Below are 26,532 nucleotides of genomic sequence, written 5' to 3' on the forward strand. Positions count from 1 at the left end.
ATATTACATATAAGAAAAATTATTACAAATAAGCAATTATTTATTTTTTGTAGTTTTAATTCTTTAATTCTTTAAATTTTCGACACACACAAAAACAATTCGCTATCGTGATTTTATAGTTTTCTTTTTAAGCAAATTTTGAATGAATTTTGTATTGCAAATGCATCTTGCAAACATATTTTAGCTATAAAATTTTAAAATACAACTCTCGCGTCCAGTCTATTACTTTGAATAAATTCAATATTACATATAAGAAAAATTATTGCAAATAAGCAATCATTTATTTTTTGTAGTTTTTCTGGAGAAATGGTTTAAAGAATAAAAAAAAATAACTAAAAATAAATAAATAAGGGATTAAGAATTATTTGCATCTCTAGTAAAAAACTAAAAAATCTTAAATATTTCAATTTCCTATCTGGGATGAAACCATTTGGTGAAAACTTTCGAAACACTTTTTATTTCTATGTATTGACCAGTTTACTTATAACACTTTAGAATGACAAAATGAATATTTTTGAATAAAAAAAATATCAATTCGCCAACCAAATATCCTTTTCTCTCTGCATTATATCAAAAAGTTAACACAATTTTGGCAAAAAAAGATTAAAATAAAATTCCGTTGTAAACAACATCACTACACCCTATGACAAGTTCTGGGTTCGGCAGAGAAATCAGGAAATGATTATGTTTTTGCAATCCCTATTTATTTAGAAGAGAAGCGTAAACTTGACAGCTAGGGGAATTAAACAAAAATCCCTGTATACAATCTTTTCCCCATAATGATTAAAAAATGTTTTTGTAACTTCATTTTTCTTAAGTGTCTGATTATACTTAGAATTCTTGGACGATGATCATAAGAATCATTGAAAACATTTCATTTGTTTACTTATTTTCTAACTGAATTGACAACTGCTTGACTGACTAATTCATAATACAACCTAATGTTAAAGTTCTATTTTTCTACTTCAGAATATTGATTGTATGTAAAAGATATTAATTCGGAATATATCCGTTTAGTGACCTGTCGCGCCAACTACAAGGCGCCAAGTGGATTTTATACTTGCAATTAAAAAATAAAAATAATAAAAAAACATGTAGATGTTTCCTTGGGGGTGGCTACGAGTTATACTTTTCTAGTTGGTTCCTTTCTGTGATTTTTTAAATTTATTTTATTTTAAGTATTTCGTGGGCAGCTGCCCGGAAGTTGCCAAGACTTGGCGATTATTCTGCCACATATCACGACACGGAAATCTCCCCAAGTATACGATAGAAAAGAATTATGTAGGGGAAATGCATGAAGTTACAAAGTAAATCTAGTTCTTTTAAAATTGTCTTTTATATAAACAGATTATATCATTTGGTTGTTAATGGTAAAACGATATATTTTAAACTAAACATACACTAAAACATATATTTTTAAAAAATTTTTAATATGCTATTATACTCTCTTTTATATTTAATAAATTAAATAAAATAATATTTGACCTCCTAAAATCTGGACATACTAACGTAGTTCACAAACACTTCATATAAGGTATTTTAACGTACGTGATTACATATTTAGCTTATTTCCACCAACTTGGGCTTAGTATTTTGTATAACTTTTTGGGGGGTCATTGTTTTTACATCTGATTGATGTCGCAGTTCTTGATTAAGGAATTAAAACACTAAATGCCATAAATCAAAATTTTGAAAGACAATGCAGTGCTATACATTTTTTATAAGTTCAGTTATTGTTATATTTTTTACTTATAGGTGAAAGATGAAATCGAAGAAGTTGTTCGGCGCTATAACAGAGACTTACTGGACACTGAATCAAAATTAAAACATCACCTGGACATTTATTTAAAAAACGAGCTTCGAAGTATGCGCAGGCTAGAACACGATTTGGAAATAGAATTAAACAATGTTAATAGCAACTGTGATTTAGTTGACAAGTACGTCAACAATGGAGTTGACTGGACAGATGTTGAACTCACGGACTATAAAGAAATTTTCCAGAAAACTTTAGAATTCCTAAGAGCTTTCGACTCAGATCCGGCAGACTGTGTTCGTAAAGTAAAATTCCATCCTCGGTCCGACCCCGATGTGATTCACAAAACTCTAATAGATTTCGCCGAGGTTAAACTGAACGAAGAATCAACACCGAATCCCAATCAAAACGAAAATCAGCCATTGCAAAATGGCGGGATGTATAACAGTTCGAATAATCTTAACCAGGGTCCTACAGTTACCCTGACCCCACCCAAAACAAACGCTTTGTCAAGGAGTCAAAGCGACCACAAATTGTGTGGTCAGAGGCAATCTCAAAAGCGAAAAGATCAGGATGACAATGAGAACGCTTTATCCAGAAGATTTCGGGATAAGTTCGTTCGAGAAGATCGTGATAGCAGTGAGAGAGACGTACCTAACAATCGTGATCATTCTCCATCTTCCTGGAGAAGGGAACTGGAAGAAGTGAGGCACAATCAGAAGAATCGATTCTCATCAAGGGAAGTCATTGATGAAAACGATGATTCCGACACGCCTTCTCGAAGTCGATCGGCCATGGAAGGACAGGCTTGCACAGATCACGTCAGTGAAACTGAAGATGCCACTAAAGGGCCATTAAGTGGGGTCATTCGAATACTGGACAGTCCTCACGTGATGGAAAGACTTCACCATAGTGAAGTGAAGCAGAAAAGAATGAAAGAGGAAGAGGAACGGAAGGCTAGAATGCCGCCTCCTGCTCCTCCTCCTGTGTCCAGACCTATGACTCGACAGCTTAGCGAAGACGAAATCGAAAAACAAAAGAAAGAAAATAAAGCAGCTGCTGCTGCAGCTGCAACTAGCTCCCCAAGTACAACAGCTAAGGTAATTGACTCTTACAATTTCTTTTTTATTTTGCATTAATTTGGTTTCGCAACCGTTATACAGTAGCTGACGTTGCGCTAGCACATCACTTTGCAACAATGTAAAAAAGAACCTTTTGGAGAAATTGGTAACAAATAAGTGAACTAAGTTGATAATTTCTGATAAGGCGTGCATACCATGAGCACAATTCTGCCGTGCAATTGAAAAATCAACTTCAGCGAATATATTTTTTTTTTATATATTTGGCATCTTTGTATGGTAAATTACACGTCACAAAAAAAATTCTTTTTTTTTTCCAAAACTAAATTTTATTCTACAGTCAAACCCCGCTATAGTGAACCTTCAAGGGACCGAAATTTCGGTTCACTATATCCGTTACGCAGGCAATTTCACTAATGGTTCCCAAACTCCTCCCTTTTATTACATTATATTCATATAAATGACTGAAAAATATTATGTAGTAGCAAAAAATGTGTTATTTTTCATCACTCTTCGTCTTGCGTACAAATAAAAATTATTAATCTTTAGCTGATGAGCAATCCTCAACATCAGATATGGAAACATTTACCGACTCTCAGATAATTTTTCCTGAATTTCTGTTATTCCGCTTTTTAAACCTGTCTAACCTGCCATTCGAGCAAATAAAAGTAGTTTCTATAGATGGTTTTAAAAATCGGTATATGTATTTATTTTGAAGTACAAATTTCAAAATTATTACAAAGAAAATGGGGGGGGGGGTGAATCAGTCGAAGACAGAAAAATGTTCATTATATCCAACTTCCTCACTTTTTTGGTTCACTATATCCACTAAAAATTACATTATACGTGTATAGCAAGGCACGGGACCGAGCATTTCGTTCACTATATCCGGGAGTTCACTATAAGCCGTGTTCACTATAGCGGGGTTTGACTGTATCAGCTTTTTTGAAATTCTGTTTTAGCGTTCATAGCATTTGCAAGAGTAGGAAAATAGGTGTCAAGATACTTTTCTCGGAATCAATCGTGAAGCACTTACGATGTTTTTTTTCTATTGCACGCAGAATTCTCATCGTGGCTATTCTTGACTAAAATTATGGTTCACATTTTTCTGTCTCCCAAAGAGTTCTGGGCAATCAATATTAGAAAAGGGTGTTGGAGTGAAAATAAATTAAGAGGAATCAACCAGTTACCGTCTGAAAGGTATTTGACCATAAAAAATAAAAATGCATTTGACGAAAGGCAAAAAAGTACTTGGTTTATCAAACCTTTTGCTAGTAATGTAAATTAAACAACAGTTTTGAGGTTAATATTCTTCGTGTTACATTCACATCTGTTTCTTGGTGCAGTCATGAAACATTTTTTAATTGTGTCGCAAATTTTTCATCTGATCCAAAACGGCAAATATCGAATAAGGGAAACATAAATCAAAACCATATTCTCATAAATGGAAATGGAATCATTTCACATAAATGGAAACCTGGTAAATGGTTTTGTCAGCAGACTAATTAAAGATTTAACTACCTTTAATATATTTTTAAATATATAATATGTTTAATATATTTTATTTAAGTCTCTGAAACTCTATAGGCGAAGCAAAACATTTTCAACCTAAATATTAAATATCCTCACCCAAAAATTATTCTGTTCGAAAATAAGTTTTTTTTATATGTAAGGAGCTCCATCCTCTGATACTGCTGAAGCGGCTCATTTCCGCTCCGAGATCTGACCTCGCTTTCTTCCACCTGTCCATCTCGCAATGAGCCGGATTACCAATTTATTGATGTAAGCTCAAAATATTTGAATGAATTTGTATTTTTTCGTAATTGAACACTAGATCAAGCTTTATTTGTTCCAAAATTAATTAGGTAACTAAAAAAAGATAAATGTATTGTCCATCCTCAGAGATAAAAAAAAACCTTGCTGCAAAAAATCATAATTTTTTGGTTACACAGTTGGTGTGATGGGTTAAACTTTGCCTATTACGGCTTTGATCAGGACTTAATTCTCCACAGACTGAGTGTCTGATCGGACTGCACTTTTTGCGATCGTGTTTTGGTGGTTTGCTGCCGGCTCTACTGAAACGCCTTAATTAGGTGGTTGGGAAGCGAGGTGTGGAAGCCGAGTCATTACAACAACCATCTGATCTTCGAGCTAAATTATGACACTGTAGTGTGGGCATGCACCAGTACCTTTAAATCACCATTAAGGACGAACCTCAGACCATCGCCAATAATTTATTAATATAGCTCTATTCTAACATTATAATAACCAAAAACCAAACCATTGTTCTACTGCTAACTACCCATTGTAAGCCATTATTCTTTAGTTAAAAGCTTTTGCTAAACTTAATTACGTGAGGTAAAAAAAAAAACTTAACTTTGACTCAATTTTTTCGCGTCATATTTAGCTGACTTGTTTGAGATACTAAAGCAAAAGGGGTCAAAGGTATTTATTCCGAAGTCATTAAGCGACCCAAGTATTACAAGCTAATAACATTGTAACTTGAAGTAAGATCTGTAAATGTAAGTGTAAAACAACGTCGCATTTCCTTGCAGAGTGGTACAGGTATCGAAAATTCCCGAACAACAAAACCAGTTCCTAAAAGAGAAGAAGAACGAACCCCTTACGCTTCTAGATACGCATCATCCCGTACCTTAACCGAAGAAACTAATACACCCAAAACAAGAAATTCGTCCAGAGATGAGCCACCACTTTCATCAGCAAGTGGAAGAAGAACTCCGAAGGAGGAAAGCCAAACACCAACACCGCCACCTTCAAGATTGAGGAGTTGGAGGACAACAAGCAGCGCTGCGACTGAAAGAGATGCATCCCAAAGTCCTCCGAGCTCCCCAACCAGAGGCAGAGACAAGCCTCCACCGTCTCCCAGGACACCACCAGCGAGGTAAATTATTTACATTTTTAAGAAATCAAGGCTTTAATTTCTCAAATCCTTAGAACGCCAAAACTCAATTTCTCTTGTCATGTGCTATTTCTAGCAAAATAAAAGATTTCTGAACTACTCTAATAAATAAGACTGTTTATTTAGAGCCGAAATAATGGACATAGTTACTTAAAATGTACAAATTATGATTCGTTTTTCATATATTTTTCATAAAAACACCTAAAACGGAGCTGACTAAAAGGATTACGAAATACGTTACAATTACAATGCGTTACGTTACTACCATGTGTGAATTACCATTTCACACTTGGTAATAGTAACCTAGAATCGCATCTAGAGTGCAAAGGGTTAACTCGTATAAAATTTTTTGAATTTAAGCTCAATTTTTTTGTTTATTATTTTTATTTAAAGTGCTTGTTAAAACAACATAATATGTTTTTGATTTGAGTTGCAAGTGTAAAAACAAGAAAATAGGATTTGTGCGAAAAAATAATACACATTTAGAAAAACCAGGAAATTTCGATCCTGATGTTTTTCTGTCCTGATGTTTTTACCTCAATTATAGAAAATCCCTTTGTAAGCCATGCTCGCCTTTTTCCTTTGATTTATTGTTTTTTTCTTCCAATGTTTGATTTGATGTTCCATTGTTTGTTTGATTTCGAAAATAATAGTATTTTTCATTTTGTAGTAACCGTCCAACTAGTCGATTCTTGCCAAAACCATCATCCCTAGACAAAGATGACGCACCAGCAGATACTCCACGTCGTTCCAACCTTTCAACAACAGCTGGTAGTCGCTCTAGTCCGATGGACAAACGAGATGACAGGCCAAAGCTCAGATTGTCCATACCTCAGCATTCCCCTTCGTCCAGCGAGACTAGCTCAAGCTCAGAAAGTGAGAGTGAAGATGTAGATAGCGAAGCTGCAATTAAGCGAGGAGATATTAGTCCCTCAGTAAATACATTATTAGCACGCAGTGCTCAAGCAAGAAAGCAGAGTGCTAACACACAGGCTAGAATCCTTAACCAGCCGGAGGACAAACTACCACGACCTTCCAACAGGCCTTGGAGAGAATCACTAAGAAAGGACGAAGAGCCGTCTAGAGAAAGTCTGTCATCGCCAAGGTTAATTAATTTATGATTTTTATAATGTAGTTCCCCTGAGTCGTAGTGGCTCAGGGGATAGAGTGTTCGTCTTCCAATGAGATGAACCAGATTTGAATTAGGTGAACCAGCACCGACCACAGTACTGACATAAAATATTCTCAGTGGTTGACGGTTTATGGGTTAGAGTCCCCTTGCCATCAGGCTAACCGTGTGAGGTTTTCATGGTTTTCCTCTCCATGTAACACAAATGCGGGTTAGTTGCCTCAGAAAAGCCTCCACGAAGGCAAATTTCTCCCAATACTTGATCCAAGAGTTCTTTTGTCTTCTGGGTTGGATTCAAAATTATAAGGTTACGGAGTTGAACATTGATAGTCGTGAACTCAGAATCGGGTCGGCTCTTCAATGACAGTTATAAAATAAAATGCAGTTTCTTTCCATGTAATGCAAATGTGGGTTAGTTGCATCAAAAAAGAAGGCTAGTTTGCAAATATGCTTGATCAAGGAGTACCCTTGTCTTCTGGGTTAGGTTTAAAATTACGAAGCTACGGAGGTGAGAATTAATAGTCGTAGACTCAGAATTGGGACGGCTAATCAATGCTGGTTATAAAATAAAATAAAATGTAGTTTGATTAGGCTAGAAAGACTTAAAGGATCAAGAACTCGTCTCCCAGTAAGGCGACTCAGGCTCGAATCCTAGTGATGGCTGATCGAAATGTCCATTGCTTTTGTGGGTTAATAACCTATGTGGGATTAGAGAAAGGAGAATTTTGCCTTCTGCCAGCGTCATTCAAAATCTCGAATCATTTGATATTTTCCGTTGCAAAAATTTCCATTACTATTCTCAGGAAAATCTATTCGACATTAAGCAATAATGCGATATGAAATTGGTACAAACTTAAACATGGTTTCCTAAATAGAGTTAAACTGAACATTATTTCATTTCAAGTACAATACCTAGTATAGTCGAATTCAAGAAGTATTCATCATATTGTTTAACAAACCACTGTTCTGAGGAACAAATTTGAATGAAATTACGGCTCAACTCATTTTAAAATTTCTAAAAATTAGGTAGAATATAAGGGCTTGTTTTCAATCTTTAGCCTGTATTACTTTAATCTTTAACAAGAATAAAATCTTTAACCAGATTTTTACTCAATATTTAACCAGAATTAAAGACTTCATTTCGTATTGTCACATGGCATCTGAAGAGCTCATCTTTTAGGTTCTAAACTGCTAATGCATGAAATTCCTGAAGGCAGCCCTAAAAGAAATCTTTAATTTTTAGACTATTGTTTCTTTCTTTTTCACTTTTTTTCTTGGATTACAATAGTTTATTTATCTAAGTTATAAAACAAAATTAAATAGCTATTGGACAAGCAGATTCGTATTGGGATACAGTCTTGAATTGGATACTGCATTCCAGCGTTCCAGACTGTATCTAATATGGAACCGTTATTGACAATTTCAAACATAATATTTTACGTTATAAAAATCTTATTGAATAAAAACAAGTTTATTGGATGTAATTCACACATTAGTTTATCGCATTACATTGTATCAAGCTCTTTAAGGAAGGGAATTCCTATCTAATTTCGAGGAAAGTAATGATTTTCGAATACAGAAATGCTTGAATTACATCAGTTTATAGTCCAATAATTATATATTTAATATAAATTAAAACCCGTTTCTGCAATTGTAATTTAAAAAAATTATATAGATAATTTTAACTTAATTCATTAAAAAAGAAACAATTTGAATCTGGTCAAGGTCAACACACATATTGACGTTAAAAAAAAACCTTGTTTTCCACAATATTATGCAACAAAATATTACACATGATTAATCTATACAGGTATTTAGAACTTATAATAATATCTATTTTTTAGAAGGAAAACTTCTATCATTGAACCCGAAGAACGTACACCTTACAGTCGTCTCTTCGACAGACGTCGTTCTAGTGTCACGTCTGGCAACACTAGAGCGAGAGACGTCAGTCCCGAAGACAACAGCTATTTAGCTAGACGAAACCGAATAGCCAGAAGCAAGAGTACTCACGACCTGTGCCCAGCTGAAGATAGCCCAGAAGATGACACCTTAACAGCGATACGAAACAGATATCGAACTCGACGTGCCATGCGAGACGCGAGTCCAGAAGAAACAGCTCCGCATTCCTGGTCTCAGTATATGAAGAACAAATATGGAAATAGTGGAAGACCTAGTACAACGAATACTGGACTAGTCAGGAGCCGGACATCTGCATCCCTTGTTGCACCAAGGTCAGAAAGTGATAATAGCTCTGATGAAGATACTCCTCCCAGGAGAAAAACAGATTATTCTAGAAGGGGTGACAGCAATTCTCCCAGAGGATTCAGCCTTCCTAGAAGAACATACATGCAAAAGGGAAAATCATGCTTCAAATTTGGCTCTAGGGGGACTGAGCACGGAGGTTTTACCTGGCCTAGAGGTGTCAGCGTCGGAGCAGACAATACCATAGTAGTGGCTGACAGTAACAATCATAGAGTTCAGGTAAGCATAAGTTTTTCAAATTCTCTATCATTCTAACAGCTCAGAGGGGATAGAGCATTCGCCTTCCAATGAGGTGAACCGGGTTCGAAACCCAGTAATTGCTGGTCGATATGAATAGAAAATATAGAAATAGAATAGAAAATATTAATAGAAAATATAGAATAGAATATATAATAGAAAATATAGAATAGAATATATAATAGAAAATATAGAATAGAAATTATTCTAAGATTGTCACGACTTCATTCTTCATTTAAGTCACTAAGTTAATGTAAAAGGTGAAAATAAAATAAACTGTACGGAGCCTCTAAATATAATTTGTTTGTGACAAAGCATAAATATATGATCTTGGTAAAAATCTATCATATTTCTAGTCATTTAATTAAGGGAATTATACTGTGTTTGTTTCTTTTCTTTGACTTATTTCTAAAATTAATAGCAGTACTAAATATTCCTTTTGAAAATGACAAAAACGCTCAATAGAATAGAGATTAGAGTCATTAGTTGGATTATAATTAGAAAATATTCTAAAATTGCCACTTCTTTCTTTATTTGATTTCATCTTGTGCAGTATTCTAAAAAAATTCTTAATTGATTATTCTCAGGTTTTTAGCGCCTCTGGTAAATATATTCAAGAGTTTGGAACATACGGTAGCGCAGACGGAGAATTTGACTGTCTTGCCGGAGTTACTGTCAATCGAATCGGTCAGTTCATTGTGTCGGACAGATACAACCATCGTCTGCAAGTTTTTGATCCTAATGGCCGCTTCATCAGAGCTTTTGGGCATGAAGGCAGATCGGATGGAAAGTTCAATTACCCGTGGGGTGTGGCCACAGATAACCTGGGATTCATCTATGTATGCGACAAGGAGAATCATAGGATTCAAGTAAGTCAAGGTTGTTTGAAATTTCTTTTATTGGCATGCGAGTGTTGCTACTGGATGCAGTGGAGTGCTTATACCCATCTCAAGAAAGAGTAATTTTGCAATCTCGAAAAACTCTATAAAAGAAAACAATGTAAACTATTCATTATCCACGGAATTAGGTGAAGTGATAATGGCTGAGAAGCAAGTTCCTCAAATAACACTGGGAAACAAATCTTTTTTTATTTACTATTGCATGAACAGATTTTATATTTTTGCGTCGCTTATTTCAAATTATAAATCAGTTTCTCTTTACAAGCTTCATTTTTCATGCAAATTTTAAAAAAATTATTCCTCAGAAGTTTTTTTTTTTTTTTTTTTTTTTTAAAACTTCATTCGATTGAGTACTAAGTGTCTCCTCTTCTCTGCTACGCAGGGAGTGGTAGAAATAAATAAATAATAAATTTCAATTTATGATACAAAACGTTAAGGTTATATATTTTTGTTTTAAGTGTTATAAAAAAAGCAGACAGTGTATAAATAAGCATATAAACCTATACGTTCTTCATGAACTTGTACATTCAAATAAACTAAATTAAGAATGTCATTTTAGAAAAAAACTGCAGCTTTCCGAACAAAACAGTTAATTTCAGATTTGGTTAGATCGAGTACTTGAATAAATGCAACATGAAATTAGTTCTCCAGTTAAACCTGTAAAAAAAAAAGTTGGAATTGCCTATACACTTTTTATCACATTTAAACGTCTTTCTTTATTTGTAACACTCGTTTTTAACAACCGTTTATGAAGAAGCAAGAACTTATCAAATCCAAAAAAAAAACTGGAAAAGATAGGAATATCGCTTATTTGATTTAAAGATCGCGATGCAAACTCTTGACTCAAAACATCAAGTACAAAATTTTTTTAACATATTCACTAGTATTTTTTAAAAAAATATTAAAACTGCACAAAACTACCTATCAATCTTTTTTAACCTTGTACCGAACAGCAAATTGCGTTCGTAAATATTGGTCAGGTGACACACGAGCAACTGCCATTTCAGGCAGTGGATTTTTTTTGAAAAGTCATATTTTATCTTTTTGTTGCCTAAAAAATAATGGTTGTTAAAAATTAGTGATAGTCTAGAAGTAAATGGTTTTGCATTTCTAGTGTTTTGTAACATTTTTGGATTAACTGTTGCCAGAATGACAACACAACGCCGGGAAGGGTTAATGTAAAACAGTAAAAGGTTTTAATTTTTTGAGTTATATTTTTAGCCTCGTCTAAAACTTAAAAAATTTATTTTTTCCCAATCAGCTTCGTTTCCTGGATTTTAAAGTTAGTTATTTTAAAGTTGACAGTATGTTAATGATTTGTTCTATAAATTGGCAGCCTTTATGGTCTTATAAAATATTTTGTGTGGTCTGAAATGATGCATGTTAATGAAAAAGAGTTTTAGTGTGAGTCGTGGTTAATAGTTTGATGGTGATGTTTGTTTAACAGTAGTGTTCTTTTCTTTCTTTTTTTTTTCCTTTTAGAATGTTCCATCTTTTTAAAATGAAATTTAGACTCTTAATACATTGGATAAGGAAATTTAGACTCTTAATACATTGGATAGGGAAATATAGACTCATAATACATTGGATAAGGAAATTTAGACTCCAAATACATTGGCTAAGGATTGTCGAGGCCCAGTTTTCCACAAAAATATTAAAAGCAACATGTTCTCTTTTGCAATTATACTGCCATTGCTAAGAGAAACAATAAAAAAACTTTTAAAAAAAAGAGATGGACAATATGATTAAATGGAATTAATAATCCAGTTAAACTAAAACAGAAAGATGTACTTGTTATTGCAAAACTTACAAAAATTCGACGTATTTCAAACACTCAAAACAGGCCGCCAAATATTAGGACCCATCATACGTGGAATCAATACTCACGTATCGGCTGATGCCTGCTTTTAGTATTTGAAACACGTCGACTTTTTCTAGTTCACTTTGAAATTGTTGAAATTTTTTCTTTGGCAAACATAATTGAATTTTCACATGAATTAAGGATAATAATATTATGTCTCATAAATATTTCATAACAAAACCTTCAATTGTATAACAATATTTCCAATCTATCTAGTTACCAAGTACTTTGACCTGAACATTACCAAGTACTTTGATCTGAAATTTGTTAGTAATTTTTACATTTATGAGTTTATTTCCCCCCTTCATTTTATATGAAATAAAATACTTATCATTTATTTATCATGAGCCCTAAGCCCTTTATATAGTTGTTGAACGCTTAAAAATTGTTAATGAAGCATTATTCTCTTAAAAATAAAGCCATTCAGGGACAGCCCATTGTGAGCCACTAGGATCATGAAGAGTGAGGCTCTATAATTTCCAGACTAATAGTATGATTGTGATAGTGTGTTCAGCATTGTGCAAAAGGCTGTGTTTACTTCTCAGGCAAACTGATACCCATTGATCTGAAACTGGACTGCCATGGACGATCAAACCTTAGTTCTTCATAATAAGAACAAGCAACTTCAAGCCGCTATGGACTATCAAACCTCAGTTCTTCATAATAAGAACAACCAACTTCAAACCGCTAAGGACTATCAAACCTTAGTTCTTCATAATAAGAACGAGCAACTTCAAACCGCTATGGACTATCAAACCTCAGCTCTTCATAATAAGAACAAGCAACATCAAGCTACTATGAACTATCAAACCTTAGTTCTTTATAATAAGAACAAGCAACTTCAAGCCGCTATGGACTATCAAACATCAGTTCTCCATAATAAAAACTCAGTACCTTTAACCATTTAGTCATTGCTGCTTAAACATCATTCTTTAGCTATTTCCTATTTAGGCCAATAACGCCTTAACGAATTTCGAAGAACATTTGTGGCATGGAAGATCTGAACGAGATGCGTACTTTATAAAATCAGGTGTTCTGAATTCCACTACGAGTTCTATGATTCATAACTTTCCGCTCTTAATAAATGTCATGTAAAAACATAAATGTACGATTTTTTCAGTCAGAAAGAGTTGGTATGTCCTGAACGATTACTTGCCAAAATATATGGAAACGACATTCTCGCGTTGACACTTTGAGCGATCGTTAAAAAAGGAAAGTCGGGAAAAAGCGGGCATGCTTTCTAGAACTCGCACAATCGTTTGCGTTTAACCATTTCAAAGGTTTGGACAAGTGCCGGCATTTATCCGTGACACAACAAAGCTCCTTTAGGTGAGAGTAGAAAAGAACGAAAGTGTCGTCGTTAATAACTTCTCTTTTTTTGAGGACAAGTTGCCAATTTACAAAATGTTTTTTTTTTCATTTATTTTTAAATGAGAGTTTCTCAAAATAAAAAAAAATATCGAAAGTATTACGAGGTAATACTCAAAAATGTCACACCTTTATATTCTTTTCTGTATTCACTTTAAATAGATGGGATACCTTACACCGAATGCCAGTGGTACAGGATAGAGATCCTTTAATAAATAAAGCTCCTTTATATTCTTTATGATATTCTGTATTGATATTTTAGTATTATGAGGTAATGCTAACAAATTTCTCGCCATCATATTCTTTTCTGTATTTATTTAGTAATCTTATCCCAAGAGTAATCTTAAAGAGTAATTTTATCCCAAATGTAAAGTAATCTTATTCCAAATGCTACTGAAAAGAAGTAAATTCCATTAATGAATTAAGGGAGCGTAAATTTTATTGGCTTTAATTTCACAAAAATTTTAGGAATCCAGTTGCTCAGTTTTCACAGAGATATTCATTTTCCACATATTTTTGGTCAATAATAATGAACTAAAACATTTCATTTTCTTCATCTTTTTCAACTAGTTTCTAAATATTTCTGAAAAATGGATACCTTGCATTTTAACATCCGGCGACCAGGTGGCAGAGCGGTCAGCGTACCTGACTGCGAAGCCAATGGTTGCGGGTTAGAATCGCTCACGAAGCATAGATGCATCTCTCTGTGTTGTTCTTTATCGTGTGTGATCCCAGCGATGGCTGGTCGAGTTCCACACCTGACTCGCTTCGAGCATAGTGCTAACGTAAAATATCTTCAGTGGTAGACGGATCATGGGCTAGAATCCCCTTACCGTAAGGCTAACCGTGGAAGGGTTTGGTGGTTTTCCTCTCTATGTAACGCAAATGCGTGTTAGTTCGAACAAAAATTGCTCCACGAAGGCAAACTTCTCCCAATACGTGATCCAGTAGTTTCCTTGTCTTCTGGATTGGTTCCAAATTACAAGGTTGGGGAGTTGAACATTAGTAGTCGTAAATCCAAAAATTGGGTCAGCTATTCAACGACGGTTATAAAATAAAATATATGTGTATAGGATATGTTTGTTAAGACATTCATGCTGGCGAAGGACCTGAGAAAATCTTATGTATCTGAAGTATTATTAAGTTATCACTTCGTAAATTTTTTTCTAACTGTCGTACAAATTGGTAACTAATGCTCACTGATATGAATGAAGCATTGGCTTTATATCTAATTTCTATTAAATTATAAAACACGATCTCACTTATAATTTAAACTATAAAATTAATTTCGGCAAAATATTTTGAAAAATTGGAGAAACTGTTTATATAACTATATTTCATTTCTTCTTTTCGTTTTCTAAAGATGTAAATTATATGCGAGTACCACTTATTTTCTTGGTTACAACGCTTACCCATGCATAAAGGGATTTTATTTTATGACTGCCGTTGAACAGTTGCGTATAGGGATTGGACAAAATTATGGAAACCCTTCTGTACTAAATCAATGTAAACTATCTCTCTTTTAGCAGTAAATGTTTTGGACGATTTCACATGGCAAGAACGTTGGCACAATTTTAAATAACATGTTTGTGATGTAACTTTTTTATCCATGCAAAATTCGCATCGACCGAAATGAGTGCATGAAGTTAAAAGTTTCTTTTCTTTCTGAATAGCGCTATAATTTAAAAAGTATTCTTATGCAAACACCACAATCCTAGAGAATGATTTCACTACTCCCCCACCCCTCTTGCCGATAAATTTAATCTTCCAATAAGGAGCAAATACTCCGAACCCAAATTTACACAGATATAGTAGAATGATTTCAAAATTGTTGTTGTTGTTGTTGTCGGCCATTTAGGCAGTGGGGGTGCGATTGTTAATGTTTTCTATTGGCGCCATCTATGGTCAACAATTCATGTTCTGCCACATCCATATGTCACATCCGTTTATGGGACGGATCCATTCATTCGTCCACAGATCGTAATTTTGGTCTGAACCAGAGAGCGATAAATCTCCAATTCAGTAACCCCCAGAGGCATGATTTAGTTTGGGAACGAGGAGGACTTTGTGACCCGACAGATTTAACGTGCACCAGCCACCATATACTACAAGAGGAGTCTTCTGCCCGCTGGATTCAAACTCACAAACGTGAGTCCACCGCCCAGCCAACCATACTATACCGGCCTAACATTTTAGTTACTGAAGCTAAATAAAAATAATTAACTTTTGTATGAGTTAGAAGGACATAATTTCTAAAATCTTCAAGCGTGATCTTTTAAATTGTGCCAAGAGTTATGCCATAAAAACTCTTCAAAATTATTTGCTGTTAAAAGGATGATCATTCACGTGTAGTTAGTATCGAAGTATTTCCGCATTTTTTGTCCAACCGTGCATATAGGGGGTCGGTATAGCACCGGACCCATGTCCGAGAGGTCATGAATTCGATCCCCTCCGACCGAAGACTCCCCATGTACTAAATGGTGGCAGACGCACGTTAAATCTGTTGAGTCACAAAGTCCTCCATGTTCCCATAACAAATCATACCTCTGGGGGTACTGATCCAGGAGTTTTCTTGTCTTCTGGATTAGTTTGAAATTACAAGGCTACGGAGTTGAGCATTAGTAGTTGTAAACCCAAAATTGGGTGTCAACGGCGGTTATAAGGTTAATAAAAAAATAAAAAAACACCTGCATATACTCGTGAAGTCATTAACAAGCAAATATTCTTAATAAACGTTAGTAACTTGCTATTGGTAACAATAAATATTTTACTTTAAAATGAACTATAAAAAATGGTTTTACTGCCAGTTTTGTTTCTTTTCTTTGTGAGTAACAGTTCTACGAAATGAAAAAAATATTCACATTAAAAAATTTTTTCTTCAAATACTAATTTTTTATTCAAAATTAATAAATATAAGTACATGCAAACAAAAGTATAACTAATAACAATGCGAAAAGCATATAGTGTGTCTTATACATTTAAAGATACATGGAAACTAATTACCAAACGCATATAAACCAATGTAAATAGCTGTTTCGTAACCATGTTAAATACCCATTCCTCATATTTAAACGAGAACTAATTAGTTGTTAAAGCTAAATAATAGGGAAGACGAAATATGTGCAGCAAAAACATTTTCCTACTTAACCTGAGAATGATGACATACTTTTTTCTTTCTACTTTGCAAGCAGGCATCGCTTATTTTTTAAATCTTTTTTAGAGCTCTTTGTTTTTTTCTTCCTGAGTGGAGGTTCAAGATAATAATGCTGATTTTTTTCCCCTCCTATTTTTGAACCATGGCAGTTTTTTTTTCTGTTAAAAATATATTTTTGGATATAAGTTATCTAGAACAACGTTGCTCTATATTTTTTTGCATATGCAATGCAATGTAGTTGCCTATATCATACATAAGTTGTTTAAATTAATATCTGAGATGCCAACTGCTCCGGACACTCCTAACTAATTTAAAAAACGGTAAATTAACTACAAAGTAAATTTTGCAAACATTCGACTATTTTTGCTTGCTTTTTAATGGGTATAGCATGACAGAAGAACTAGAAAGTGGTGAATTGTATAACCCGACGAATTATTTAGAAATAGTGGTGGATAAAAATCTACTAAATTGAACTTATTAAACCAAGAATCACAATTGATAAACTACCACTTTAAAATATATATTTGCTGTCCGGAGCAAGTTGGCATCCCTGTAATATCATTAATTGTTACCAGGGCTGAAAGCCCTTACATATCAAGACGAAAAAGAGTAAAAACTGGTAACAAATAAATTTCATTTTTTAATTTTTTCCAGGAATAATAAAAATCTATAACTACCAATTGTTTTTAACGGATACAATTTTTATAAAAAATTGTTTCTTCGCAGTACAAAAATTAATTACAGTGAATTGTTTATTGTTAAGAAAAGGTTAACTCCTCCCAAATATTATCTAATATTGAAATAGTTGTCCTACCAGTATTTTCTCTTTTCCGTCTCGCTTTCAGGCATGATGGTTACTTAAATATTTCATAGGTATATATATAAAAAAGTATATCATATATATTAAATATATCTTGCAAAATATACCATAGGTATTGAACTATAACTAAACACCTGTTTTGAAACATTGCAGAATTTTTTATGGGGTATATAACTTAATTACTATGATGGACAAAGTTTGGAGAATTTTTATCTTTGGTCGATTATCTCCAGAACTACTGGACAGATTTTGATTAAATGTAATAGATTGATCTAATACAAAAATAATAACCATTCAACTGTTCTAATACACACGTATTATCATGCGTAACACTCACCAGATTCGAATGGTATAAAAGAGTGGTTGCAGAATTGAATAAAAAACAGTTTAACCCTTTCACGCCGACTATCACAAATACGTGCCAGCGTAAAACAGTTTCAATCAGGGTAAAAAGATAAAACTGATAACCAAACTAGTTCTTCAGCAGTTTATTTGTGGGCGAGGTTATAATTGTCTGATTTATTTAATTCACCATTACTTTAGTTCAGAATAAAATTATTTAGTTATACTTTGAACTAACATAGATTACATATATGATTAAAATAACAATAATTAAAGTAAAAGCAAAGTAGGTCCGTCAAATTAGCAACGTCTACATTTAAGCTAACGTTTTTTATTTATTTACATCATGATTCTGATTTTGTACAAAGGCTTTTATGAATCACCCGTCCCCAAGGGGTTAAAGGGCCATTTACTTCTAGTAAAAGTAATTTGAAGTATTTTTGGAATTGAAATTGTTTTAAGAGTAGTAATTGATATAAGAAAAAAAAACTCATTTAGTTTATAAAAATGCCATTTTTTTGGTGGTAAATATATTTAACACGACCTATTAGGAACTTATTGACTTTTATTTTTCTTTATTTATAAAATAAATTTTTTAAATGCTGCAAACTTCAAAAGGAATTATGTATTTTATAACTTTTATACGTTTTTGTAAACTGTCAAATGGCTATCAATTTTATTCAAAAGCACTTCAAGAAATCTGAAATTATTAACAATTGGAAACCTAAATTAAAAGTGGTGGGAAGTATACTTCCCACGACCTTCGAAAGGGTTAATAGGGGGTTATGACCCCTAATACAGATATATAGGCTTCTCACCTTTCATACTGGAAATGAAACAGTTTGAATTCCTGTGGCAGTTTGTCTCACTTATTTAATAACGTTGATTTGAGACACTGGATGGTTCTCGGAGGGGGTTAATTAACCTCCCTTAAGCATATCAGACATATGGTTAAAGTCTGGATATCTGGCTGGCCAATCATCGGCAAATATCTACATTTTACAGAAAATGTCTGGCCAAAAATAGTGTGTAGTGCCACATTGCTCTCCATTTAAACGTAATCATGACCTACAGCACCAGAGATGCCAACTGCTCCGGACAAGACAGAATATTTTAAAAAAGTGGTTGAGAACTAAAATCTAAAAATTGAAGAATTTTGGTTGATTTTGACGTCTTTTTAAATGGCTCAACACGGTTTAACTGCAGCTAAGGGGCGTATTAGAATGCTGATAGCCGTTGAATTGTTTAGAAGTAGTAGTATATAAAAATTCGATAAATCGAATTTATTAAACCACGAATCATACATTAAAAGACTATTCCTGAAAAGGCAAACATAGGACTCCAAGACCTTACACCAGTCTCAGTACCAGACAGGACTGAAAGCTTATATATACCAGGACGGAAAAGAACAAAAACTGGTAGGAAGGACAATTCCTCCTAGCATTTTTTTTTTTCGAGAAAAATTAAATATCTGTGTAACTTCTAAATTTTTTTTCTATTGTAGCATATCAATAAAACTGCTTGATTCTCGAGCAGTCGTCTCCGCAAATCAATTGGCAAATTTAAGTTTGACTCTTTAAAGAATTAATTACATGTTAGTAGATTAAAATTTCTATCATCCTTAGATCAGAACTTATTCAGGGTGTTCCGCTTTTTATTTTGCACACTATACATTGATACTAAGAGAGTTAAAAAGAGTTGCTGCTGTTATGCTGGTTGAAATTACTATATTGGAAATAAGTTAATACAATTTTCAATGTTTATAGGTGTTCCAGGGAGACGGTACCTACGTGACGAAATTCGGAGGAATTGGGCAGCGACCCGGGGAGCTGGAACATCCTCACTACGTGGCTGTGAGTACGACGAATCGTGTGATAGTGAGCGACAGCAACAACCACCGAATACAGATTTACGACGTCAACGGTCGACTTCTATCGACATTTGGAACGGAGGGATCGGAGGAAGGCCAGTTCAAATATCCTCGGGGAGTAGCCGTCGACGATCAGGGTTATTTGATCGTTGGAGACAGTGGCAACAATCGAATTCAGGTAAGAACATTTAAACGGGGAAAGTCTTTTGCTTGAAACAGTTTTGTAACAATGCAAATTATGGTTATCTTTAAGCTGAAAAAAAATAACTTAGAAAAAGCGCAATTAGCACATTAAATTTGAAAGATACACTTTCAATGTTATCATCAGTGTCGAGCCACCGTCAGTCTGAGATTAGGAGCAGATTATGGTGCTTTCAGCTCTGTAACGGTCCCACAAATAAGCAAATTTCAGACATACCTACGAGTGACGTACTGCGTGTATCTGGATCCTGATTGGGTGTTGAAAAGTGGTATTTGCTTACGTTAGCAAATGTTCCTTATATTCGATTTCGACTAAGCCTAGACCGTCAAATATCAATTCTCTTAAGTGACACATTCTGAATTCTTTCAAAGATTCTTTTTCCCAGATTTCAATTCTTTTACTATATATTTACACAGAGATTTAACACAAAAACAGGCACGAAACTGGCACAAAAACAGGAACATAAACAAACTAATTATGCAGTTGAAGTTGCCTGGTACATAAAACAAAAATATACCACCGTTACAATAAAATACATAAACAAATAATTAAAACTGCTAAACAAATAGTTAAGTGAAATAAGTAGACAAGAAAGAATTATATTTCAACTTTATGAAAGAATTATATTAATTCGATGTTCGATGCGGCGCAGAATTTAATTAACTTATCATTAATTAACATTCTGTCTTATGTATATAAACTTAGCTTAACTTTAATACGCCATTTTGCTGATAAAGATTAGCTGACGTTATAGGTCACATGTGTGGGTATGGGAGGTCTTCTTCTTTTTAAAGTTTAAGTATTCAATTAATGTAAATTTTGCTATCAATTTTATTCAAATTTATTTAATTAATAATAATCAAAATTATTTTATCAAAAATAAAACAAAACATCATAAATTTTATTATCACTTATGTTATTATTTAAGAAAACTTGGCTACTTACTTGGCTACTCAACTAGTAATTGTATTTTCGTAATTGTACTTGGACATATTGCTAATATGTATCGTTCTTTCTAGATCTTCCACCCGGACGGGACTTTCCTCAAGGCTTTTGGGACTTGGGGTTCGGGTGATGGAGAGTTTAAGGGTCTGGAAGGCATCGCCGTATCCCCCACCGGACAGATACTAGCCTGCGATAGAGAAAACCATCGAATACAAGTCTTCTGATAATCCAGTAAAATAAAAATTATTTTCATTGTTTACTTTTCTATTTTAAATTGGAGCGTAAAATAACGTTCGTAACATTTCCCACGAAACAAAGTGGTTGCCTCTCTAAAACGTGATTTTCGACGCAATTTGCATTAGACTTGATGGAATTGTGATTTTTGACGAAAATTGCAATTGCAAAAAACAAGCTGGATTATTAGAAGGAACAGCAGGTTTTGTAAAGCTCTGAAACTTAGTATTTTCATATCTTAAGAAGAACTGTTGATAGTTTCATATCTTACAAAGATTGAAATAAAAAAAAAGAAAAAAAAAGCTATGGACTAAAAAGAAAAATTAACAGAGAAAAGTTACTTATGTGTTTAGAAGAAATGTAAAAAATCACCATAGTATATAATTTCGCTTATATAATTTTAGTAATACGTACTGTTGTTATTATGTTAATTAATGCAGTTGTAATCAGGAATTTTACAACGGTTTTTCCGTAGTTTCAAAAAATATTTTTTTCCAGTGGTAGCAAAGATAGCGTATTAATATTTTAATGAATTAAAATTAAAAGAACGTTTTTCCACCACTACTTATGAATATTTTAAACGATATTTTAAAAATTAGATTGAAAAATAGCCATACACTAAAATCTTTATTTGGGTCAGATAAAAAATCTATTTGTTTTTAAAGTATATAGGTTTTGGTTTGCTTCCTCTAATAATTGTATTTCACACTGTTAGAGGTTATGTAATAGGTACCAAATATGCCAATATAGGTACGAAGTATTTTACTGATTTATTTGGTAATTGTTAAAACTGCACCAATACAAATTCTGTTTTAACCCTTTCGGCGAAATACGGCGAAAAATCAGCAGGGGTGAAAGCGAGACGGAAAAGAGGAAAGGCTGGTAGTAAAATCATTTCAGTTATGGCTAGTTTTGGGGAGGAGTTTACTTATTCTTTTTTTAAATTTTTCAACAATATCTACTTTATCTTGGAAAGGAAGCAGTTTTATATATATGCCAAAATTATAAAAGAAATCTTGATGGTTACAGATATTTCATTTTTTTCGAAAAAAATGCTGGAATGAAGTGTTTTACGTACCAGGTTTTTCTCTTTTCCGTCTTGCTATATAAGGGCTTTCACCCATGGACTGGGACAGCAAATGTCCCGTCCGGTGCGAAAGGGTTAATAAAGTTAGAGGCGAACTGCCTAAATCGTATCACTTTTCACTTATAAATTTTTAACAATCACAAATCACTGACAAATGCATTTGAGATATTTTAATAATAAAATATAGTTATTCAGAGCTACTTATTTTTTTTATTTTTTTTGTAAAAATATTTTTGCAGTAGGGTTATGAAAATTAATTCTTTTTACAAGCTCTGCAAGTAGTACGATTTAGGAAACCAGTTGCCTAATTCGTATCACCAGCTCCCTAAATCGTACCGACCTGGAAAATTTGAGGAAAAATTGAGTAAATAAATAAATCGAGAATTCGTAATCCAAAACAAGAGTTAAGTTTTTACTGTAAAATACACTCCTACGTTTTCTTGTTACGAGGTCAGTAAATGGCATTGTAAGTCAAAAAAAGTTGCCATAATACATGCAGTTTGTTACTAGAAAGCTCAAGTACGACTTTTACTTGGAAAAAACATAATTAATAATAAAAATGAACACTCAGGAATTAATAAAAAAAATTAAAAATTGTGATCACTTTATTACGATCGCTGGTTGCCCATTGGGCAATTGCTTTTTTTTCTGGTTTGACTCCGATAAAAGCCACAACATTTCAAATAATGAGTTGTACAAACTGTCCCGATTGATGTCCAACTGTCTCAAATGTCGTCTGATTAGTTTACAAATCCTGACTATATACGTGTTTCAAGACGTTAGAAATTACTTTTCCTTCTTCTGTATTCATATTTATATAAGTAAGTAATTAAAAGTTAATTTTAAAAAGAATAGAAAAAATTCTGTAGAGTATTATTCTATAAATACATTAAGAATGACTGTTGGTGAAAATAAAAAGAAAAAAAAAATGAATTCTAAAAAAATTATTAAACAACAGCGGTCGCCATAGCAACGCAATGACGACGCATGCGCATTGTTCACTATTACTCTTGAACACAGTTGACGTCCAAATAAGGCACGCACGCCATCAAAACCAAAACAATACCCATTTTGCAAAAGGGTAAAAAATAGTTGAAATTATTTTAGATTTATAAATTGTGTTGGTATATGTCTTTTAGTTACGGGCATGATTTCTTGATGTTATTCAATACTAATTTATAGATTCTTTTCTTTTTTATATATATTCATCCCGTATTTAACTGGTATACAGCTAGTAAACTAAGCAATTTTTTGTACTAATGTGTGTTTCTCTCTTTTATTTCTTAGCAGTTTGTTTTGGTGCAAGTGCTTCCAGACCTGAAAGAAAAAAGTTGTATTGAATTCCTTTTCGTGTGGCTTTGCTAACACTTTGTATAGCTTCTTTGTACACAAATGCTTCTCTTGATCCTCTTTGTTACAGATTCACTCTTTTTTTGTAACTAATTCTGTTGCTAATAAAGATCAATTTTATTCTCAGTCTCATTTTTCTAAATAAAATCAATAATGATGAGAAAAAACTCTACTGTTATGAATACTGGCTGTCAACTATCACATTTTTAGTGAAAGATTTTATAGAGTAGTAGACAAGTAAAAATAAAGCTTTAAGAATTTTCGGCAATTTTGCTGACACTTTTAAAGCCTCAACACGAGAGAACTGGGACCAAGCGGTGTTTCATAGAGCTGCCAACTTTCTATCCTTTTTGTAAAAATTTAGTCTAGTGGTAGCTAAGTTTATGTTTTAATGTATTATTAATTCATTTAAACTTATTTTCCACACCACTATATATAAATGATTTAAAAGTTCTTATCGAACGCCATTTTTTTTCAGCTTCAGGGGTTCCTCGGTTCTAGAAAAATTTTAGTACTGCATACCTGCCAACTCTTCCGGTTTTTCCGGAAGATTTTAATTTTGTATTTAAAGTTGTACCGAAACTCATGTCATGTCATTAAAATTTTTGAATTATAATAATAATTATAAATGAGTTTGACCACCACTACGTTTAAATCAAATATATAAAAGCATACTAATCTTAACGTTAGCGAATTTTAACCTAGTCAAAATATAAATATATTTTTGAGTAAGGTTGTTTTTCGGTAATTGTTTTACTACCACTTGGAAAATTCATTCTCAGAAAGAGTGAAAGTTGGCAGGTATGGTAGTGGTATTACGTTTAGATTAATGGTTAAAGATATTTCTTATTTTAATATGATACTTCGTTGTTAAGTGGTTTGGAAGCTGGAATTTTCATGCATATATACTTTCTTTGGAAAACATTTTTTACTGGTAGTTACACAGAAATTAAACTATCGATATTTGTTGAATTTTCGTTACCACTTTTTAAAATTTACAAGAGCTGAGGAAACCCTGCAGCTCTCTCATAGCGAGGCTTTTAAAATGTTAGCAAAATTATCAAAAGTTCTGAATGCTTTGGTTTTTAAACGTCTACCACTGTATAAAATATTTTGCAAAAAGCGTAGTAGTTGGCAGGCGTGCCTTTACATATGGTGTGGAAAATAACTTTAAATCAAATTTACGAAACAAAGAATAATACATTAATTCATAAACTTAGCTACCACTAGAAGAACATTTTCCAAAAAAACATAGAAAGTTGACAGCCCTGCAAATATCTTTACTTCTAGCAAGGTACTTGTTTTTCAGTAACAGTCGCCCTATAGACGGCTGAACTCAAACTGTTTTTTATAATAAATTTCTGTAATATTACATGATGTATGGAATATGGGCCTTCTGCGCCGCCCAGGTGACCAATTTTTGTAAATAAAAGTAAAGTAAAAGTAAATATCTTTACTAATGCTTGGTGCAACATCACCACATCACTCCTTAAAAAACTCAAAACATGCCAGAACAAAATCCTCAGGAAAATAACAAAAGCAAGATGGTTTATCAGAAATAAAAACATACATCGCGACCTCAACATAGATTCTTTAGAACATCACATTGCAAAGCTAAATTTCAGATTTCTTGAAAAAACCATAAATTGTGACACCGCAGGATTCAACGAAATTTTTACTTTTGAAAACTTAAGAGAAGACATAAACCTCAGACCGATGGCAGCTCATTTTTGTAGTGACGTAATTTTATCTAAAATTCAAAATATTTAACTTCCTTTTACTTCAATTGCATTCCAATTACCAGAAGAACCACCCCAAAGATCAAAATTCAAGACGAATGGGAAAAAGGCCGCTAACGGCCCCAGGCGCCCAGATAAATGTTGATGATGATGATATCTATACTAATTTTCAATGTACACATGGGTCCCGCAGTGGACTGATTGCTATGACACGGTTCCCAGCAGATCACCGAAATCAAGCATCACTGGCTACGGTCAGTGTGCGGGTGGGTGACCACTTGGATCAGTCTGCGTAGGGACCGAGGGTGTGCGGTATTGGTCCTCGTTAAACTGTGCTACCGTAAAGTGCTCGACTTCGCGCGCAGGTCGTCGGGCTACCGAAGCGGGGGTGCCATCCCCTCCGCAAAGGATCAAAAATGTGATGGCATGTCTTCGGATCATCCTCCGGGATGTTTCCCAGACCGTCGCCAATAGCCCATTGTGCAGCTCTAGTGCGACGTAAATTAACAACAACAACAATGTACACATGGATGCCAATTGATTAGAAACTTCTAAAAGCTTTAGTTCTTAAATGTCTACCACTCTATATAATAATTTTCAAAATGCGTAGTAGTTGTCTAAATCAAATTGTCTAAGCCGAGAATAAAAATTTTAAATACATTAAACTAGTTACGACTAAAAAAGTTTTCTCTTAAACAGAGAAAGTTGGCATCTCAGCATCTTGTGAAAGACTATTTATTGGTAAAAAATACATTTGCAGGCTCGTGTGCTCAATTTAGTCTCATGAGGTTTTGTCAAATAAGTAGAAGGATTGTTAGCACAAATCAGAGAAAAGAATCGCGAAGAAACAGGGGTAGGACAAAAAAAAAAAAAAAAAAAAAAAAAAAAAACGAGCTATTAAATTTCAAAGTGACCTACCTGATCACGCTATTTAGTCGAAAATGACATCATTGTTTGCGTGAAGGAAGATTGGCTGCGTTGAAGCGATTTTAGAAAATTGCTAAAAATGTTGCCTCTGAACAAGTTAGTTTTTGAGTTTCTTTATTTCTATTTAATAATTTATTGACTTTATAATAATAAACCATTCAAGATATATTACTACATTTTTTTTCAGACGTGTTTTTTTTTAGCCTAACATGTCAAAAAATTTAATTTAAATAAAAGAAATGTGTGTTTAATAGAAAAAAAAAATAATACTAAAAATAATGATAGTATTACAGTGGAAGAAAAATAATGATAGTACTACAGTGGTTAAGTCTTATTAAGAGCTGATAGGTA

At 33.4% G+C, this 26,532-nt stretch overlaps 1 protein-coding gene across 4 annotated transcripts in view; it reads left to right on the top strand.

The window, feature by feature from the left end:
• The window catches only part of LOC107438284 (uncharacterized), a 72,335-nt gene extending 48,694 nt beyond the window's left edge, over positions 1-23,641 (top strand). For 2 of the 4 annotated variants that reach the window (XM_087158960.1, XM_087158959.1), the window contains exons 4-11: positions 1,756-2,853; positions 5,388-5,734; positions 6,423-6,857; positions 8,726-9,365; positions 9,971-10,252; positions 19,594-19,875; positions 20,919-21,075; positions 23,453-23,641. In XM_087158960.1, the coding sequence (XP_087015086.1) occupies positions 1,756-2,853; positions 5,388-5,734; positions 6,423-6,857; positions 8,726-9,365; positions 9,971-10,252; positions 19,594-19,875; positions 20,919-21,068 (3,234 nt within the window). In that variant the 3' untranslated portion in view covers positions 21,069-21,075; positions 23,453-23,641. The remainder of the gene's footprint in view (positions 1-1,755; positions 2,854-5,387; positions 5,735-6,422; positions 6,858-8,725; positions 9,366-9,970; positions 10,253-19,593; positions 19,876-20,918; positions 21,076-23,452) is intronic. The other 2 variants (XM_087158962.1, XM_087158961.1) reach the window with 1 other exon arrangement.
• Positions 23,642-26,532: the final 2,891 nt, after the last annotated feature.

This window comes from Parasteatoda tepidariorum, chromosome 3, assembly GCF_982258835.1.
Source record: "Parasteatoda tepidariorum strain Cologne lab strain chromosome 3, Ptep-v5.0, whole genome shotgun sequence".
NCBI lineage: Eukaryota > Metazoa > Arthropoda > Arachnida > Araneae > Theridiidae > Parasteatoda > Parasteatoda tepidariorum.